The sequence below is a fragment of the Dipodomys merriami genome, unplaced genomic scaffold, assembly GCF_024711535.1.
Source record: "Dipodomys merriami isolate MVZ:Mamm:240054 unplaced genomic scaffold, mDipMer1.0.p SCAF_45, whole genome shotgun sequence".
Classification (NCBI taxonomy): Eukaryota; Metazoa; Chordata; class Mammalia; order Rodentia; family Heteromyidae; genus Dipodomys; species Dipodomys merriami.
In genome coordinates this window covers 10,552,277-10,573,294 of record NW_027206013.1, presented here as the reverse complement: position 1 = coordinate 10,573,294, position 21,018 = coordinate 10,552,277, and the positions used below count along the sequence as shown (strand labels likewise).

At 49.4% G+C, this 21,018-nt stretch overlaps 1 protein-coding gene across 1 annotated transcript; it reads right to left on the bottom strand.

Annotated features, from left to right (window-relative positions):
* Positions 1-124: 124 nt before the first annotated feature.
* On the bottom strand, positions 125-20,429 carry Usp30 (ubiquitin specific peptidase 30). Its single transcript, XM_069994665.1, has 13 exons — positions 20,112-20,429; positions 17,630-17,739; positions 16,318-16,500; positions 14,142-14,245; positions 12,689-12,787; positions 12,085-12,127; positions 10,910-11,004; positions 6,755-6,814; positions 6,272-6,358; positions 5,410-5,490; positions 5,099-5,318; positions 1,805-1,925; positions 125-1,394 (listed from the first exon to the last, which is right to left on the bottom strand). Exons 1-13 carry the CDS (start codon positions 20,192-20,194, stop codon positions 1,130-1,132), a joined length of 1,551 nt encoding a protein of 516 aa, XP_069850766.1. The 5' UTR covers positions 20,195-20,429; the 3' UTR covers positions 125-1,129.
* Positions 20,430-21,018: the final 589 nt, after the last annotated feature.

The window sequence follows — 21,018 nt, the reverse complement described above, 5'->3', positions numbered from 1 at the left end:
TTCCTTCTTCCCCGGGCTGCATTCCTGAGGCTTGTCTGAAAAGGAAGAAGCAACTCCATATACTCTCTCTGTATCAGGACGCTGGAACTGAGGGATGCATTTAGAATAAGGACCCAGAACCAAATGGCAGCACATGACATTTTATGGGCCTTTAAAACACCCTTTGCTTTACAGATGAGAAAACAGGTCCAGAGAGAGACGAGGCCTGACAGCACCCTTCCTTCTCAATCAGCTCTCCAGCTGCCCCGGCTCCTTTTCTAGAGCCTCAGAGCTCCGCAAGGGCCATGGCTGAAGCTTTAACTACTGCTGCTTAACTTTGCCACGTATAGTTGTAGGTGTTACACAGATGCTGAGACACTGCGTGAGGCTGGCTAACCTAATTTTATAATAAATTACCCTCCAGTCTCCCAGCCCGGTGTATGAAGGGGAAAAAGCCAGCACATAAGCATCTCCCAATGAACTGCCAACACAGTGGACAATGCCCCGCTGGCTCCCGGGGCCAATCTGCAGATGAGTCCCAGCTATGAATGCAGCTGCAGCATGGAAAGGCTGGGGGGAAGGGGGCTGGGGCGGGGTGCCCCAGACACCTCTTGAGGCACATGGGTGCCTAGAGGACATGTCTACTCACAAGGGACAGGCTGCAGAAGCAATCGAAAGTGGAAGGCACTTTTTCTTCTAAATGGTTGCCTTTAATAATTTTGCTATTTCTTGTCAACAATTTGTGTGGGTCTACTTATTAAAAATACGGGATCTATGCTGACAGCCAGGGGTGACACAGAGGCAATTCTTTCTCTGTGGACACCTGCAGGTTACAATATAGAAAAGGTGGCTTCCGGAATCCAGGTTCTTCATTTACCTGTATCGGATGAGTAAAAGACACGCTGTACGCACGCACGCAGGCAGGCACGCTGTCCTAACCCAGGGACACTCTCAGTGTGCCCGGGTGGAGCTGCTCGGGGCTGGCTCCCACGTGGCACTGCCCTTCCAACACACAGAAAGCTGAAGGTCTAAGAGGGGCCGGGTGCACACACACACACACGAGCGTGCGTGTGGCCACACACGGCACGCCTTTACTTTTGTCCTGCACAGTGTGGACCGTGCCCTGGGCCCTGGCTCAGGGCTGGGGAAGTCACTCCTCAGACCTGAACTCCTGCCCCTGCTGTTGCATCCGGGATAGGACGCGCTCGTAGAACAGCAGGTAGGCGCTGGAGGACAGGACCTCCTGCAGGCTGGCCTTGCGGACAGTGTCGTCGGAAATCCACAGCCACTGGTTGCTGGTGGAAAGCGGATTCTTGGCTGAAGGTGGAGACCGGCGGTAGGTGACAAAGTGTCCAGAGTGCATGTCTCCATGGTGGACGACGACCGCCATCAGCCGGAAGAGGTAAGTGGAGGAGCTGAAGGGCGGGAACAAATGCCAGGGGTTGGTGAGCACAAGGCCTTGCAGACAAAATGAACCCATCCCACACGGCACACCACATCCCACACAGCAAGCTACACAACCACATCCCGCCCTTCCACAAGCATCTGTGTGTAGTATGGCATGTGTATGCGTGCATGGGGTATATCTGTACACACATTGTTACCCAGGAGATGGCTGAAGATGTGATTGCTTAAGTGGTATCCCAAAAAACAAACATTTCTTTGCATTGTATACATATGCACACGTATATATGCATGTCAATAGATTTTTGCTAATCCTTACTGTTCAAGTTACCTTCATCTTGGGCAACATGTCATAAATAACTGTCTACATTTTCGTCGGTGAAAAGCTGCTTGCAGGCAGCGTCCTGACTGCCTGGCTCACCTGTAATCAGGAACCACCGGGAGAGGGAAGGGCACTGGGGGTGGCAGGGCTGGCAATAAAGACGGGGAACAGGCGCCATTCATAAAAATCTGGGTTTTGGCAGCCCCTGGCTGATTCAGAACTGCAAGAGAAAAAGACCTGAATCAGTGAAAATTAGCAGTGGCTCTGGGGGAACAAACACATGGGGTTTTTGTGTGGTTTCTTTTGTGCCGGGCCTGGAGCTTGAACTCGGGGTCTGGGTGCTGTCTCTGAGTTTTTTTGCTCCAGGCTAAGGCTTTGCCACTTGAGCCACAGCCCCACTTCCAGCTTTTTTGGTGGGTAACTGGAAGTCAGAGTCTCCTAGCCTTTCCTGTCTGGGAAGGCTTCAAATCACAGTCCCCAGATCTCAGCCTCCTGAGTAGCTACAGGTGTAAGCCCTCAGTGCCCAGCCAAACACATGGTTTTGATTTCCTTAAAAAATGACGGGCTGGGAAGGTGGCTCAGTGGTAGAGCACTTGCCTTGCATGCCTGAGGCCCTGGGTTCAATTCCTCAGCACCACATAAGCAAAAAGAAAAAAGCTGGGAGTGGCGCTGTGGCTCAAGTGGTAGAGCGCTAGCCTTGAGCTGAAGAGCTGAGGGACAGCGCCTAGGCCCAGAGTTCAGGCCCCACGACCGGATCCCCCCCCCAAAAAAAAAAAAGTCTCATGATTTCCTTGAAAATGATCTCTCTATAAGGCTGTAGAGAAAAGACTACATTTTGGAGTAAGATGGTTACCAAAATTCCCTTTTTGTCCCAACTATTTTAATTGCAAACAGGAGAAAAGCATGGGGCCCCCTCCCTGCTGCCGCTCTGACGTCCCCACTGTGCCCCCAGACACTTGCTGGCCAGCGACTCAGCAGGGGCAAGCAGCCCCTTAACTGGCTTCACGGGGGGCTGCGTATCTAGAGTGTCCTGCAGCACCCCTAGAGAGTATCTGCCTCCCCCATGCATGCCAAGTAGCACTACTTTCCCAGGAGACCACCAACACTGAACATTCCCAGCACTCTTCACTGCTCCACGCCGAGAAGCACTGCCATCTCTGGAATTCTGTCATCTTTCTAAGGAATACTAATGTTAACAGCAAGCAAACCTTTAGGACTGTAGACAAAACAAAGGCAAGCCAAGCATGGTGGTGCATGCCTGTAATCCCAGCACTCAGGAAGATAAAAGCAGGAAGATCAATGAGATCTTGGGCTACACAATGAGCTCCAGGCCATCTTAAGTTACACAGTGAGAACCTAAAAACCACAGGTTGGAGACATAGCGTTGTGGTAGAGCATTTGGCTAGCCTGGCCAAGGCCCCACATCATAAGAAAAATATTTTAAAAATCAAGGTGACATCCACGTACTCTTCCTTTCCGTTTTCACACCTGGGGCCTCATAAACCAAGTAATTACTGTGACTAACTTTGCCCACAGCCACTGAGTTCTGACCATTAGCAGATCTGTACCCAAGCCTGGGAGAGGAGGAAATCATGGTGAAAAGGTCTTTGGTTTAAAGTAAGAGCCAAGGGCTAACTCCCCTCCTCATCCCATGCCTGCCCACCTCAGCTGTCCCCACAGTAGCCTAAGGACGTGATGAGAAAGAGCAAATGAAGTCTCCCTGAAAAGCTGTCTGGCCAGGCCACGCGCTTGGAGGGGCATGACACCACAAGGGGCCAGGGACGCCGTGTCAGCAAAGGAGCGGGCGCAGAAAGACAGTCCTGACGCTCCCTGCAAGGCAGCAGGTTTTCCTCATCTATAGTTCTGAAGGGCAGTGTGTAGCAGACACTAGCTTTAAAATATCAGTCTAGGCCAGATCTTCCATTTGTCAAGTCTTGCTTGTTCCCTGTGTGGAAATCAATTTCTCATCAGTAGACCGAGGGAGGACAGGACTGAGACCCCACTTACCAGCGAAACCCAGGTGAGGGTGGCAACAGAATGGGACAGAGCAGTGATTCAGTAAAGAAGCCATTTCAAAGTCAGGTGCTGGTGGCTCACACCTGTAATCTCAGTGACTCAGGAGGTTCAAATCAGAGGATCCAGGTTTGAAACCAACCTGGGCAAAAATATCTCCAAGACTCCATCTCCAATTAACCAGCAAAAAGCCAGATTGGAGGCTCAGCTCAAGAGTACAAGCAAGCAGAGTAAGAATGCTAAAGCCTGAGTTCAAGTCACGGTACCAGCATGCACGTGCACACACAAGCAAACATACACACACACACAAACACACACACACACACAAACACACACACACACACACCCAATAAAGCCATGTCAACTCAGTAAAATGTTCAGTGGTCATTAGCCAGGCCCTTTCCTCCCCATATTTCTTCTATAAGAGGGATGATGGTCTTGAGAGAAAGAAAAAAGTTCCCTGGAATGATGTAAAGCAATTTTTGGTTTTCTCCACACAGTGCTCCATCTATACTGCAGTTTTTAAAATATGTCTCTCATGACTATATAATTTTAACCTCTTCAAGAAATCATTGTTAAACTGACACCAGTGGTTCACAGCTGTAATCCTCGTAACTCAGGAGCCTGAGATCTGAGGCCCACAGTTCAAAGCTAGCCTGGGCAGGAAAGTCCATGAGACTTTTTATCTCTAATTTTAACTACCAAAAAGCCAGAAGTGGAACTGTGGCTCAAGTGGCAGAGTGCCAGGCTTGAGCAAGAAGAATAGGAGGGCCAGGTGCCAGTAGCTCACGCCTGTAATCCTAGCTACTCAGGAGGCTGAGATCTGAGGATCTTGGTTCAAAGCCAGCCCGGGCAGGAAAGTCCATGAGACTCTTATCTCCAATAAACCACAAGAAAACCGGAAGTGGCGCTCTGGCTTAAGTAGTAGAATGCTAACCTTGAGCTGAAGAGCGCAGAGACAGCGCCCAAGCCCAGAGTTCAAGCCCCATAACCGACCAAAAAAAAAAAAAAACAATTAGGAGGAGGGAGAAGAGAAGAGGAGAAGGAAGAAGGAGAAGAGGAGGGGGAAGGAGAGAGGAGGAGGAGGAGAAGGAGGAGGAAGCAGCAGCTCAGGGACAGCACCCAGGTCCTGAGTTCAAGCCCTAGGGCTGGCACAAAAAAAAAAAAAAAAAAGAAATCATATTTGGGGAGGCAGCTCTATAGTAAAAAGAATAAAACCCTCATACAACACTAAACCTGCCCTTCTCAAGAATTCAAGCTGCCACTTCAAGTAGCCTTCCTGAACTCCAGGTGATACACTGCTCGTGGCATAAAGACCCAGGTTTGTCTGTGCCAGACGCCTGCTCTCTGCTGAGGCATCAGCCAGCCAGCGGGCAGCACCTGGCTTGGGGGCTGCCAGCCCATCCTGCAGTTCCAACGCAGGCCCTGGGTTCTCCTTGGGTTTGGGGCTGTGCAGACTGGGTTTGTGGCCCAGGAGGCGGTACTTGTAGATGTCCATCATCAGGAACTCATTGAACTGCACGTGCTCATGGCGCTTGAGGGGCGTGCCGTGGCTGGACCAGCTGAGCCGCTGCAGATGGATGCACAGGCACTGGGGGAGCTGCGGGTGAGGGAGGAACAGAAAGAGCTGAGAACAGGCAGCAGTCCCTCCGACAGGCCCATCAAGAGTGGGGGGGGGGGGCTCAGCTCACCTTCCCTAGTTTTAACTGTTTAACAAATGTGGTCCTCTGGTGTTCCACCTTTTCCCCATTCAAGGTTCCTTTTGCTTCGATCTGAAATACAAGCAACAGCATTTCTCCACAAGAATCCCTGGAGCAGGGCGTCTAGGGGCGTTGCCAGAGCTGGCTGAGGTTATACCTACTAAAGCCAACTCTACCTGCTGAAACCAACCCCTTGTTTGTGAGCTGTTTTCACTGATTCTCCCTGGTTGTCAAATAACAGTCACCATGAGGGAGGAGACAGCAAAATCAACACTGGAACTCTACCAGCGTGTAATCTATTTTGTTTTCTGTCTTCAAAAATTCTGTCTTGCTGGGTGCTGGTGGCTCACGCCTATAATCCTAGCTACTCAGGAGGCTGGGATCTGAGGTTTACGGTTCAAAGCCAGCCTGGGCAGGAACGTCTGTAAGACTCTTATCTCCAGTGAACCACCAAAAAACTGGAAGCGGTGCTGTGGCTCCAGTGGTAGAGCGTTCGCCTTGAGCTGAGGAACTGAGGGCCAGCACCCAGGCACAGAGTTCAAGCTCCAAGATTGACAAAAAAAAAAAAAATCTGTCCTCATGGTTCCTCTAGATTGAGAGAGTAAGTGTCAGTTACAGAGGGGGAAGCAGGAGGTGAGAGAAATGGGAATGGTGGGGACTGGAGCAGATTGGAGAGGGCGGATCTCAACTCCAGGCTGCACGTGAAAGCCTTTCCTTTACACAAAAACCTAGGAAGCAAGACTCCCCAGATAGCCACTTGCCAAGCCACGCCGGGGGGCGATGGCGGTGGCTGAGAAGGCCTGCTGGGTAATATGGGCGGTGCCACAGAGTGCAGGTCAGCGAGGGGACGCACCTTTGTGCAGTTGTCGCACACAACATCGCGCACGGACTCGGAGGAGATGAAGTGGTGAAGGCAGTGGTCCAGGGTCAGCGGATGACCCTGAAAGAGGAGAGGGAAAAAGAAAATCCGAACAACGCAGGGACAGCTGCATGGACAGCGTCAGCCAGGGCAGGGGGCACCACATACCACAAAGGCACCCACGCTGCCACTACTGACGGGCTCCAGGTTCAAAGGCTCCACATTGAAAACCATCGTGGACTTTTACATTGAGTTTGAGCTTGAGAATGTGTTATGTGCATGTGTTGAAAAACGTGTGCAACAAGAGAAAAATGACCCACCCATAATCAGGCATGGTGCCACAGATGATAGGTAAGACAGGGCCCCAACCACTGTCTGAAAGACCCAGTCCCTGGGGCACACAAAATGCTTCCAGGTTCTCTCAGACTGATCTGTGTTCACAGTAGACTCTAAAATAAGCCCAAGGTCAGTACGTACCCAGGTGGCAGCTGGAATGCTCAGTGAAAGGCTATCAAAGGTGTCAAAGCGAACAGGACTCTGAAAGACAAAGTCCAGAAAGCACTTATATTCAACGCAACATATGGAAGATGTGTCCACGAGAATTAACAGTAAAATGTAAGGGGCTGGAAAGGTGGCTTAGCAGTAGAGTGCTCGCCTAGCATGCATGAAGCCGTAGGTTTGATTTCTCAGTACCACATAAACAGAAAAAGCCAGACGTGGTGCTGTGGCTCAAGTGGTAGAGTACTAGCCTTGGGCAAAAGAAGCTCAAGGACGCCAGGCGCTGGTGGTTCACGCCTGTAATCCTAGCTACTCAGGAGGCTGAGATCTGAGGATCTCGGTTCAAAGCCAGCCTGGGCAGGAGAGACTGTGAGACTCCTATCTCCAAGAAAACCGGAAGTGGCGCTGTAGCTCAAGTGGTAGAGCGCTCGCCTTGAGCTGAAGAGCTGAGGGACAGCGCCCAGGCCCAGAGTTCAAGTCCCACGACCGACCAAAAAAAAAAAAAAAAAAAAAAAAAAAAGAAGCTCAAGGACAGTGCCCGGGCCCTGAGTTCAAGCTCCAGGAGGGGCAAAAACAACATCAAAACAAACAAACAATAAGCCATAAGGTAGTTATAAGCAAATTCTAGCCAAACAACTTTGGGAACTTAAAGAGTTATGAAGAAAATCCTGATGAGCAGGATTGGAGTTTTGATCCTGTGGATATAATCAGAAACAAAACTACAAAGATGTCATCTTCACAGCATTATTCTGAAGAGCTGAAACACCTTGAGAATGAATGATAAACTACATTATAGCATGCCCACAGACTGAACTAGGATAATCAAGTTAACATAGTAGGAAGCTGATTATGTGGCAATATGTTCATGTTGTATCACTAATTACCAAAATGCAGATGAAAAAAATACAGTCAGCATTGTTGCTTTTGGTAATGGAAAAGCAGTTTAGGTTTCCCCTATTTCGAGGTCTGAAACTAAACAAAACTATTTGAGTGACTAGAGCTGCCAAAAGCAGGTAAAAATTGAAGTCAATTCAGATGAAAACAAAACCAAAACCCGGGGACTCCATGGGTAAGACTTGCCTGGCATTTCTGCCCACTCTACACAAAGACGGGTGGCCTAAAGCAGCCCTTGCACAGGACTGAGTTGCTAGAACTGAGAGTCGAGGGCTAGTAGAGACTCAAGGCAATCCCCAAGGTAACAAGGGGGGTGGGGGGAGGACGAGCTCCCAAATCTATTTATAGACTGTCCAGCTTCAGGGCTGACAACAGGACTGAGCATGCTCAGGGAAGACTCCGCGGAGGGCTGTAAGGTAGCAAATGGAAGGTACAACTGAACGGACATTCTGTTGTCCAAGAAAGGGGAGATAAGGTTTGGAATCTGAGCCCAGGCAAGTTAACTGGCTTCCAGCACAACGCCCATTTTCCTTCAGAGGAATCCAATGTGGCACATGGTGAAGGACAAGGAGGTAAGAGACTACACGGGATCTGCTCAAGCAAGGACTGAAGGGAAACATAAATTACACAGTATATGGACAAATGGAGAATCTCAGCAGAGAAATCATTAAAAAGAAAGAAAAAATAAAAAATAGAAAGAAATGGACCTGGGAGATGGAGATCATGAGGATCATGGTTTAAGGCCAGACTTTGGCAAAAACTACAGGACATCCCATTTGAACTCACAAAAGCTGAGCAGGACCGCATGTATTTGTGACTCCAGGAACACAGGAAGCAAAAATAGGAGGACCGCTGGCCAGGCTGATTTGGGTATAAAAGTGAGACCCTATTACAACTTTAACTAAAGTGAAAAGGTTGGCAATGAGGCACAAGGTCCTGAGTTTAAAGCTCAGGACCACCAATAAATAACAGAAACTTCATAAAAGCATAGTCACTAAAAAGAGATTGGAGACAGAAAAAGAGCCAGTGAAATTGAAGGTGGGTCCATTAAATGACCAAACTCTAGGAACAAAGGAGAATGAACTACAAGAGATGCACCAGCCCCCAGTGACCTAAGACAAAGGAGACCTTGTGAGGAGATGGGTGTGTTCATTTGTATATATAAGCATACATTAAATCATTACTCTGCACACCTTAAATATATGCATCTTCTATCAGTCACTTATACCTCAATAAAGAAGTGAAAAAAGCTATGATGAAGCTAAGCCCTGGTGGCTCAAAGCTGTAATCCTAGCTGCTCAGGAGGCTGAGATCTGAGGATTGTGGTTCAATGCTAACACAGACAAGAAAAATCCCTGAGACTCTTATCTCCAATTAACCATCAGAAAACTGAAAGTGGTGCTGTGGCTCAAAGTGGTACATCTCTAGCCTTGAGCAAAAGAAGTCGGGGAGGGCTGGGAAGGTGGCTCGGTGATAAGAGTGCTTGCCTTGCATGCATGAGGCCCTGGGTTCGATTCCTCAGTACCACATAAGCAAAAAAAGCTGAAGTGGCACTGTGGCTCAAATGATAGAGTGTTAGCCTTGAGCCGAAGAGCTGAGGGTCTACAGAGCCCAGGCCCAGAGTTCAGGCCCCCCGACCGACAAAAACAAAAAACAAAAAAAAACCCTCAGGGACAGTGCACAGGCCCTTAGTTCAAGCCCCAGGACTGACACAAAAACCAACCAAAACAATAACAACAAAAAACAACCTTGTACCAAAGTGGAAACAGTGTTGATGTTTTCCTCAGATGATGGGCAAGATGTGTGTGCACCACATATTTAATATTACCCCTGGGTCACCTTCTGCTGTCACTGCTTCTATAGAGTGAAGAGCCGTGCAGGCTGCCACACACAGGAACTGGAAAACCTTACACTAATCCAGAGAAGCCAACACCAAAGGCTGCACGCAGTAGGATTCCACTATAGGAAAAGTCCAGGTCAGGAAAGTCCACTGAGGTCTAAGCACAAGAGTGGCTGCCCGGACCTGGGGACTAGGGAATAGGGATATGGCAGAAGCACGTGGGGGGACATGTTCTAAAATTGATTGAAGTGACATTCCAAAATTTCTGTAACATTATTTGTGTTACGTTAAAATTTTTCCATAGTACATTATTTTAGCAGTGTGATGCTGCACATCTATAACCCAGCACTTACTTAAGGAGGCTGAGGCAGGATTTTAAGTTCAGGCCAGACTAGTCTACATAGCAGGATCTTATCTCAAAAATGTTAAAGAGCCAGGTGCTGGTGGCTCACACCTGTAATTCTAGCTATTCACAAGGATGAGAGCTGAGGATCATGGTTCAAAGCCAAAGGATCATGGTTGAATCCGGACCAGGCAGAAAAGTCCATGAGACTCCTATTAACCACCAAAAGCCAGAAGTGGAGCTATGGCTCAAGTGGTCTCAGCAGAAAACTTCAGGGCTAGCATCCAAGCCTTGAGTTTAAGCCCCAAGATTGGTGAACATGCATGTGCATATACATGCACACACACACTTTTTTTTTTTTTGCCAATCCTGGGGCTTGAACTCAGGACCTGGACTCTGTGCCTGAGCTTCTTTTGCTCAAGTCTAGCACTCTACCACTTGAGCCACAGTGCCACTTCTGGCTTTTTCTGTTTATATGGTACTGTGGAATTGAACCCAGAGCTTCAACACTCTACCACTAAGCTACATTTCCAGCCCACATTTTTTAATTGCTTTATTTTTGCTGGTACTAGGGCTACAACTGAGGGGCTCATGCTGTCTCACAGCTGGCATTCTACCATTGGAGCCATACCTCTAGCCTGGCTACCTACATTTTTGCGGATTAATTGGTGATGGAATCTCATGAACTTTTCTATCTAGGCTGGCCTTGAAGAGAGATCCTCTGGATCTCAGCCTCCTGAGTAGCTAGGATGACAAGCATGAGCCACCAGCCCCCGAACCAAAAAAAAAAAAATTATTTAAAAACATCAAAAACACATTTAAAAAATCCCAGTCCCTAGGTTAAGTATAAACTCAACCTTTAACTCAAAAGCCTTTCCCTTGCTCCTGGGGTGAAAGGGCGCTCTCAGGTGCCCGGGACATGACGGCACTGACCAGAGGGGCAGACAGTCCATCAGGTGTGCGGGCCCGGGCCATCACAGAGGTCAGCATGCACTCGCAAGTCCTGCCCAGAGTCCTGACTCACAAAGCGCAGGCGGCCTGGATGGGGTGCTCTTACCTGGTGCTCACAGTGTTTGCAGACCATGTTGCTAGTGAGTCTACCGTGAAAAGGATGCTGGGATTTCCAGTGACTGGACGTGGGCTGAGGGGACCCTGGAAGGCAAAGTGCTCATAAGATGCCATGTTTAGATGTTTCGCCCCGACCTCAAAAGTTAAGCCTCCTTTCCAGTATTTAGTAGGTCTTCATCCTTAGACAAAGCACACTGGAGGAGCTCTCACCGGCGACCCCCAGACTCCCGCTCCCTCGTGGGAGTATTCCAGGACTTGCACATGGCTTCTATAGAATGGAAGGAGCCCCATGGAGGGTGCCATGAGGGAACCTGCTGGCCAGGGAGCTACGCCTCTGAAACAAGGTCTGAAGAACTGGGATTTTCTGCTTCCTCCAGAGCAGGGCAGCGCTAGGTCCAGCACCCCAGTGCCAATGTCACCGAGGATGGTGAGGCTTCCATGCAATGCCTGGCACCCAGTATGGCCTCTCAAACTCTTCCTTATTACTACTATTGCTCAAAGGGACCAGGTGCCAAATTGTACTGTATTATGGCTTCAGTGAACAAGGACTTGTGCCCAGTGAGAGCTGTGATTGGCAATAAAAGCGGGTCAAGGTGGAAATGCTGAGGACAAGGCTGACTCAGCCCATACAGTTCCTTCTGGGTGGCGAAACCCAAGGAGGTGGAAAGAAAATCCTCATCTGCAGTACATGAAGTCTAAGCAGAGAAACCTGGGCAGGGCTGGGTGGCAGGAACATGGACAAAGCCATTGGCAGGTGTTTGCAAAAACACAAGCTCCTTTGCAGGAACATCACAGTTTAAGCTAGTTGGAGTCTCTCCAAAAAGCAGAACAAAACAATGAACAAAGCACACACCTCCAAACCAAGACCTTTTTTTGTTGGTGGTGGTAGTGGTCATGGGGCTGAAACTCAGGGCCTGGGCGCTAGCCTTGAGCTTTGGCTAGTGCACTACTACTTAAGAGCCACAGTGCCACTTCCAGTTTTCTGGTGGTTAATTGGAGATAACTGTCTCACAGACTTTCCTATCCGGGTTGGCTTTGAACTGTGATCCTCATATCTCAGCCTCCTGAGCTGCCAGGATTACAGGCCTGAGCCACCAGTGCCAGGCAAGATCTTCTTAAAACAAGCAAATTATCGACATATGTAAAAAGTACCCGAGCAAGTACCTCTTGTGCGGCAGGTTATCTGTTTTGGAATTCCTTCTGATTGCTGCAGGAATAAAGAGAGACAGACTGAAAACTGCTGCTCTCCTTTCTCCCAAAACCACCACCCAAAACCTCTGAGCTCCTAGGCTGACGGCATCCCTCAAAATCAACTTCCAACAAAGTCTGAATTCCTCAAAGTAGCCTATGTATCCTCTCCAGCTAGTATCTGTATTCCTTTCTGGAATTTAATCAAACTGCCTCCTGTCTCTGCTCTTTTCCTCCCTTTCTGGTTAGCTGTTATCAACTCCTTGAATATGGTATTGTCCCAGGAGGAGAGGACTAACTCGGCAATTCTACACCCTATGGTAAGCAGGAGAAAGGAAAACACTGGTTCTGTCAAAGCCAATATAAACGTAGCTGAGAGTCACACTTAAGAGCTAACATCGCCGGCCAGGTATGCCATATACAACCGCACAGCTTCCTTTCCCCTCTGGATTTCTGGTGAACCTCACACTTGTGGTTAAGAGCCGTACGAGGGGACGCCTGTGCTGCCTGCACTCACCACACACACGTGCATACACACATTCACGCATGGACTGGTGTGCTGGAAATATGAATGGTTTACCTCCAGGGAGTGGACATCAAACAAATGTGTGACCCGTGGCTGGCGGTCTCGCTCATCTTCCAGTGAAGAGGTGATGACGTGGAATAACTCGTGAGCATCCTGTGAATGGGAGGCGCAGAGAGGACTCCCTCGCCCTCTGAGGCAGAGCCCTGACAGTTAACCAGGGCAGGATTTGTGTTCCTCATTGAATAAGACACTTCCACAAGACACCTCTGTCCTCAACCCAGGGAGGATGAGGGGCTGCCTCACGCCACAGACTGAGCCTGTGTCAGCTTTACTGAGATGGCGCTGACCTTTACACCCTCCACTCACCCCACTCCAAGGGAACACTTCCCCTCAAAACCATGGCAAAGCGCATCAACAAGGCCACCTGCTCAGTTTTTTTACTCGTCTGGCCTTATCTCCATTATATCACCATCACCCACTTTTGGCTTTTTCTGTGTATGTGGTACTGGGGGACTGACCAGGGCTTCATGCATGCTAGGCAAGCACTCTACCACTGAGCCACCTTCTTAGTCCCCACCCTTTCTTCTTTCTTAAAGGCTGTACAACATGGAATTCTAGAAGAGCCTGGGCTGGCAGTGTAGCTCAGCTGAGCGGCAGTTCTAGCCCCAACAGCAACACCACTGTTGATCTGTGGGTGCATTGATGGACACTGCTATGGCTTTTGTGAATGGTCCTGCTCAGGACAATTACCTGTTTCAGTTTTCAGTCCTTTGGTGTGCACACACCCAGAAGTGGGATTGCTGGACCGTGTGACAAGGAGACACCTCTGTAAGGACCAACTCAGATGAGGCTCGCCAAAAAAGCCTCAGTCCTGCCTGCTGCTCTCCTGCCGCTCTCCCTCAGCCTTAGCCATGCCCGCTGCTCTCCCTCGGCCTCATCTGTGCACGCTGCTCTCCCGATGCTTCCCAAGCTTTCAGAACTCAACCTCAAGCGTGGCCTTGTCCCACATGGTGATCTTTTAAACTACACTGGATCAAAGGCCAGCAGTGATCTGACTCTACCCTTAAACATTTTCCTGTTATCTAACACCAGCAGGGGAAAAAAAACAATGTCACCCAAACCTCTAGGCTCTCTAGGATGAAGTCCTTGCCTCTTTCTAAAGGACCTGGGGATCTCTAAGAGCCTCTGAATGACAAGTCAGCCAAGACCTGAAAAGACCTTTGCTGTGTATGCCCCATCCACTGGGCGACTCACCGCTGTGTGACCTCCTCCATGACAGGAAGTCAGAAGTCGATGCTCTGGTTCCAGAGCACTGATGCTGAAAGCTGGGGATGTCGCTTGATGGCAGAGCACCTGCCTACCACGTTCTAGACCTGGGCTCAGAGCCGGCACACAGGCCCAAAAATGTTACAGAAATGTATGCTCGGGCCAGACAGTCGTAAGGTCTGGATCCCAGTCATGGCAGGAAAGGATTCTCCAAGTTCAACCTGCTGCCTGCTGGGCTCACCTGTTCTTCAAAGGATGAGATCTGCCACCTGTACATTCTTAAGACATCCAGCAAGCAGCTTGCATCTAAGACCTCATCCTCAGTGACTTCCTGGCAGGACAAAGCTGGACACAGAAAGGACAAGACAATTACTTAAAGTCACCCGCAGAACGGACCAGAGCCCCCATGTGGCACACCCTCTTCCGTTTCAATGAGCTGTAAAGTTCACTGCGGAGTTCTATCTCCTTCAGCATTCTTGGTAGCCTGGGGCAACGCTTGGCAGGCCATTCAGCACCGAATGTTTGCTGAACGAACCTCATCTTCCATGAGACTGTAGCATGCAAATGAAGTAACTGATTTCTGGATCTTTAAACTACCATCAATACAAATGTACTGCTTGCAGATGCATGTTGAGTTGAATGATCTGAACTCACAATCCTCAGGGTCAAAGGGCCTCCTATCCCATTAGTCCAGCTCAGTGCCTAACTCAGCCCCCAGTCCCCTCCCATGGCTAACTCAGTCTTTGCTTGTATTTTTATCTCTATGATCCCAGCACAGGGTGTTAGCTACATAGGGCAGCCAGCAGGGTTGCTGAATGCTTTACTTTTCAATCAAAAAGTAGAAACAAATCTAATGAACAAATAATAAAGTAAAAGTTTGACCAGCATGATGGTATGCACCTGTAGTGCCAACTACTAGGAAGGGGAAGGAGGAAGAATCATTTGAGCCATTAGGAGACTGCCTGGTCTATAAATGAATTAATGAATGATAAAAAAGAGGGAGCTTGGTAGGCTTATAAGTTGATGATCACATCTAGATCAGGGGTTAGTCTTATAACTAATTGTATTGTTAATGGGCTATATGTGTCTATACAACTACTCAACTCAGTGGCTGTAGTACAAAACAGCCACAGATAACACATAAGCAATGGAGTGTTGCTATGCCCTGATAAAAACCTTTTTTTTTTTTTTGGTCAGTCATGGGGCTTGAACTCAGAGCCTGGCTGTTGTCCCTGAGCTTTTCACTCAAGGCTAGCACTCTACCACTTTGAGCCATAGCCCCACTTCTAGTTCATTGTAAATTACAGTCTCACACACTTTCCTGGCTTTGAACCACGATCCTCAGATCTCAGCATCCTGAGTAGCGGGGATTACAGGTGTTAAGCCACTGGTGCCCAGCTCTGATAAAACTTTATAAGTGAAAACAAGGGCCCTACATATGGCCCACAGGGTGCAGAGTGTGGGCTCCTGATGCTGATCACATACTCCGCTACTGGTATGTTGGGAGATAAAGAAGCAGGGCCTGCCCTCTCAGCAGTGTCTGTAAGCTCAATGACTCCCCACACAAACTGCCTCCCCAGGCTTTGATTTACAGTCAGTGGACAGGAGAGAGTCCTTTATATACTTCAGATGCAATCTGCCCAATCGATCTCCATCCTCAGCCCTGAGTGTGGCCATGTGGGCAGCTGGTGCTAGGAAAGCCTGAATGAAGTGTGGCACATGAAGGTAGGCAGGCCAGGGCTGGCCCTTTACCCTTCAGGACCAAGGGAGCAGAACTGAGAAAGGAACTGCACTTCCCTTCCTCCAGCCGCTCTTTCAGCAATTCTTCCATTCACTTCTTTCATCCAAGAAGAAGTCCAATGTCTCCCTTAGCCTAATTTTGACTCACAGGCTATGGGGCAACATGGCAAAATCTGCTAACCATTTTTTACCTACAATACAGCAACTGGCTTTTTCAGGATCTGCTAAAGAAATGTGCTTATGGGCATGAGCAGCTGTGAGTAAAAGAAGCTCACCACAGCCTCTTTGTGAAGATGCAGAAAACTAAGCAGATGCCATACAGCTACAAAAGTGAATGAAGGGCAGGCGCTGGTGGCTCACACCTGTAATCCTAGCAACTCAAGAGGCTAAGATCTGAGGATTGTGGTTCAAAACCAGACTGAACAGAAAAGTTCATGAGACTCTTACCTCCAATGAACCACTAAAAAGCTGGAAGTGAAGTCATGGCTAGCCTTGAGCAAACAACAACAACAACAACAAAAGAAAAAACCCACAAACCTTTTAATCTACTGGTGTCTCAGTGTTTTTCCATGATGACCCACCTGATCCTTCCTACAATCAAGCCATTCACCCTTTTCGTCACCTGCCACCCGGGCTTCTGTGACCATGCCTATGATCCCATTCGAGCCCCCCTGTACCTTTGAGGAGGTGCAGCAGTGTTAGGGACAGGTACTGGTGTGGCGGGGGCTCCTTCTGGTCCTTGCTGTACTGGGTGGTGAAGTCTTCCAGCCACTTGATGAACGCGGGGCAGGCGGACAGGCCCTGCAGCAGGGAGTTCATGAAGCAGGTGTTCCCTAAGTTCACCAGGCCAGGCACGAGCCCTGAAAAAAAATGCAGATGGGGAGGACAGCACATGGCCATGGAGCAATCTCCTCTTTTCTCCTGTTTGGTACCTGAGGTTCTGCAGTGTGACCTTAAATCTGGAATCCTAATCTGAGTAGATCGTTTGCCACAGAGATCTGGGTCAGGCATTCTGCCTGGGCCAACCTGGGTCCTGATTCTCCTTCAGATTTTAAGTGACAGAGGGCCAGGTCTCAGCTATGTGTTTACTCTGAAGCCCATGGGGTATCTGGCACAGATTGGTTTATCATTAACCATCTGAAAAAAGTAAACCAGATCTTCTCTCTTTCCCTCCCTCATTCTCTCACTGTCTCCTCTTCAGTAACAGCCATGTTTCTCAGAACACAAAACAATTGCTCTGTTGTGGGTCCAAGAACAATGACTTTGTTCTTTCAGGAGAACAAGAGGAAGGCAAAACTCCACCAATTCTGACCCCTTGCTCTGCTGTGATCAACAGAATCTGCTACCTTTCCCTCTTTGGCTGAGAAAAAAAAACAACTTGTAATATCAAAGCTCTCCAACATGCATGAGAATTTATAGTGAATCTCATTATAACCTCCCTCAAATTGAACCGTGATCGAATTTGGCTACCTCTATCCCTTCTTTTTTTTTTTTCTTTTCCATCCCTTTCGTTCTTCTTTCTTTCTTCAACTGAATTTGAGTCAATGTTAAGTAGAGTAGTATTTACAACACAGGACATTTAAAAAAATAAGGAAATGAAATTTTTTTAATGAATGAAGAAACTAACTTGGTTTTTACTGGCTAGCTGCTAGCAGGGACTCAGAGAAACCACAAATGCATGACATAATTAGTCAGCTGAACTACTGAAAACACACTTGCCATCTGAATGAGAACAATTAAGCCACTTGAAATATGTCATTACAACACATTCCCTAAACCCAAGTCTGGAAAAAGGCTAGAATAGATGTCCTTTTACTACAGGGTAGAAAAATCACGAGACAATGTAAAAGTACTACTTCACAGACCCAAGTCCTAGATGAGGATACACGAGAACAAAATACGACCCACTCCCCAGCTTTCTGTACTGCTCCCAAACAAAAGGGGTTTGCGTCAAATGCACAGACCATTACATGCTGGCCCAATTCTTACCTTTTCTACGCTTCTTTCTCTCTGTAATGGGACCCCAAATAACATATATTCCTGCTGCAAGAGCAGCGGCAATTCCTCCTATAACACCCCAGTTCTTCATGACTTTATATCTAGAAAAGAAAACATGTTCACTGTCCTCTCCCATCACAAATCCAGGGTATGGGTATACATACAGTTAGAGAATAATATTTTGTCAAAAAAATAACCAGTCAACCCTTTACCTGTGTTTATGTTAAAGTAAATGAACAGAAATTGGACTGTGTCTTTAAACACTTAATAAATACTAGCTACCACACTTGCAAGTACAATGACTCCAGTTCATTCATGGAGTTACTCTTCAGATTTCTTAATGTGTCACCTTGCTTTTCACAAGGTACCTGCACAGAAGTGGCTGGGAATTAAAGAAGACTGCCACTGACATGCTACAGCCCTGGAAGTGTTTTCAAATCTAATTAAACCCTGCTTGGTGCAAAAAAAAATCTAATCAGACCCTAAACTTAAGGTTCATACTATTTCAAGCACTGTGATCATCTTAGCTCTCCTCACAACAACCCCAAAGGCCAGGTGTGTTGGTGTATGCCTATAATCCCTGCCCTGGAGAGGTGAAGACAAAAAGATTGAAAGTTCGAGACCTGTGTGAGATACAGTGAAACCTTGAATTAAGAAACTAGAAAACAAAAACAAAACAAAACCAACAAACTCACTCAATCCCAAGGATGTACGTCCTATTATATTGAAAGAGGAGGGAGCTGGGAGACACAGAAAACTTGGCAGAGTGAACGAATGTGGATCTGAATCCAAGTTGGATCTGAATCCAAGTTCAAAGTCTGGATTAAAGCCATGAAAAGTTCCCTAGGGAGCCAGGCACTGGTAGCTCACACCTGTAATCCCAGCTACTGAGGAGGCTGAGGATCATGGTTCAAAGCCAGTCTGGGCAGGAAAGTCCATAACACTCTTACTTCCATGCAACCAGCAAAAGGCTGAAGTAGAGCTGTGGCTCAAGTGGTACAGTGCTAGACATGAGACCCTGAGTTCAAGCCCCAAAACCAGTACACACACACACACACACACTCTCTCTCTCTCTCTCTCTCTCTCTCTCTCTCTCTCTCTCTCTCTCTCTCTCTCTCTCTCTCTCTCTCTCTCTCTCTCTCTCTCTCTCTCTCCTCTCTCCACTAGGAAAACTGAAAGATACAGATTTGAAAGGAAGGGAGATAGAACTTGTCCAAGTATAAGTGAAAACCTCAGGGAACAAAGAAAGGCTCTGGAAACTTCATTCTGTGTGTGTTGGGGGGGATACATGTGTACATGTATGTGCGTGCATGCATGCACTAGTTTGCACTGTGGCTTGAACTCAGGCCTGGGCACTTTCTCTTAACATCTGCACTCAAAGCTGACCCTTTATCACATGAGCCACAGCTCCACTTCTGGCCTTTTGATGTTTAATTGGAGACAAGAGTCTCAAGGACTTTTCAGCCTGGGCTGGCTTTCAACCATGATCCTCAGATCTCAGCCTCCTGAGTAGCTTGGATTACAGGTGTGAGCCACCAGACAGTCTGGAAATTCCATTCCTATCCAAAGTTAACACCAGGAGGAGATGTAGGAATTGGAGGTAAAGAAATCTTGATCAGCTCTCCAGTATGTTGTGGGGCCTCAGGCCCGATGTCTTAAGGCCCACATCCCCACCTTGAAATCAAGGTCCAGAACAGGCTTTCAGTCCTACATAAGAAGCTATTTTGCCCTAGTTCCAGAGGAAGCCAATCTGAGCCACAGGTCTCTGGCATCTAGGGTCAGTCAGCAATAGGGGTGTGACGCTCAGCTCTGAAGCCTGCGGCTCTTGGGAAGGTGAATAGGAGGAGAGAAATGGGGGCTGTGACAGGACTAGAGATGCGGACAATGGGGTCCTGGAAGGAATAAAGAGCCTGAAATTGTAAGCAGGACTGGGGGTGGGGGGGTTGTGGAGGCGTGCACACGTGGAGATCCCTCTTGGCAGAATGGGGTGGGGGCGACAACAGGAATGGGGGGGGGGGGGTCCTGACAAGATGGGTCTGCAGGCCTGGGACACTTACATGATTGTGAGAACCGAGGCAGGATTGAGGAGCCCCGGGTCAGTGCAGTGACAATGACTGGGAAGCCCAGAAGGATCCGGGTATCCTAAGAAGACGGAGGGGTCTCGACAGGCTTAGGGGGCGCTGATAGAATTCGGGAGCTTCGAAGTCCGGGGCCACTGACAGGATGGAGAAGGCAACGCAGGAGGGGGTGGGGGGGCGGCGAGAGGCCTCGAGGGGTACAGACCCAACTGGTGCCGCCGCAGGGCTGGGGACCCAGAGTGGCGTCACCCTCCTTCCTCGGGGCCTCCTCCGACCCTTCGGGACCCAGGAGCTTCGGAGTCCTCGGCCCGGTGACATCGACGCGGGTGCGTGTGGAAAGGCCGCCCCCGGGCCCGGGCGTCTCCGGCCGCCCCGCCCCGCCCCCTGAAGCTCACCTGACCGCCGCCCCGGTCCGCAGGAAGCGCTGGATGGCCCTGTCAGCCGCGGTCATGGCTGCCTGGGCCCGGGAGCTCAGCATGGTGGCCCCCGCCGGAGGCCAGGCGCCGTCCCCGCCGTCCCCGCCGCCTCCGTGACCGCTCCCGAGGCTCCCCAGGCGGCGGAACCCGCAGTTACGACCCCACCTCCTCGGGAGGGGAGGGGGGGCGGGGAGGAGGGAAAAGATAGCCCGGAGGACAAGCTCCCGAGAGGACCGGAAGTGACTCCCGCCGGAGAAGAATAGCTGACGAACCCGCGTCTCCGCGGTTCCTTTTTCCCCTTAGCAACGGGAGGCGCTGCCGGTTGCCAAGGGAGGCCCCGCGGCCTCGGAGGCCCGCTTTCCCCCGGCCGAGGCCGAGGCGCCGCTGCTCCGCAGAGACGTTTCGGTGCGGAGAGGAAGGGTCTTCTCCGGTCAGTGGGGTCGGGCCTCCGCTGCCGTTTTTCCGTGTCGAGAGGCTGTAAATAGCTTGCAGAGCGGAGCTCTTCCCCGAGTCCCAACCTCCTGGCCGCCACGTCCCGCGGCCACGCTCCTCACGCGCGCTTCCCGCACCCGCCCGCGCGTTACCGCGAACCTCAGACACTGAGAGACCCGGCGTCTTCCGAGTAACGTGTTTAAGACAAGAAGGGGGGGGCAGATTGGTGGTGGGGGGGCAGATGGGGGGGCAGATTGGTGGGGGGCAGATTGGTGGGGGGGGCTCACGCCCGTCATCCTAACTACTGCAGGAGTGCGATCTGATGATGGTTCGAAGCCAGCCCCCGGCGGGAAACTCTGTGAGACTCTTATCTCCAATTGAAAAAAAAAAAAAAAAAGGCTGGAAATGAGCGCTTGCCTAGCGTGCATGAAACCCTGGGTTCGATTCCTCAGTA

Coding starts and splice junctions, on each gene's coding strand:
- Usp30 (XM_069994665.1), bottom strand. CDS start 20,194: ATGCTGAGCTCCCGGGCCCAGGCAGCCATGACCGCGGCTGACAGGGCC. Junction 11,005..12,084: donor GATAACCTGCCGCACAAGAG/GTACTTGCTCGG, acceptor TTTGCCTTCCAG/GGTCCCCTCAGCCCACGTCC. Junction 5,491..6,271: donor TGTGCGACAACTGCACAAAG/GTGCGTCCCCTC, acceptor CTTGTATTTCAG/ATCGAAGCAAAAGGAACCTT.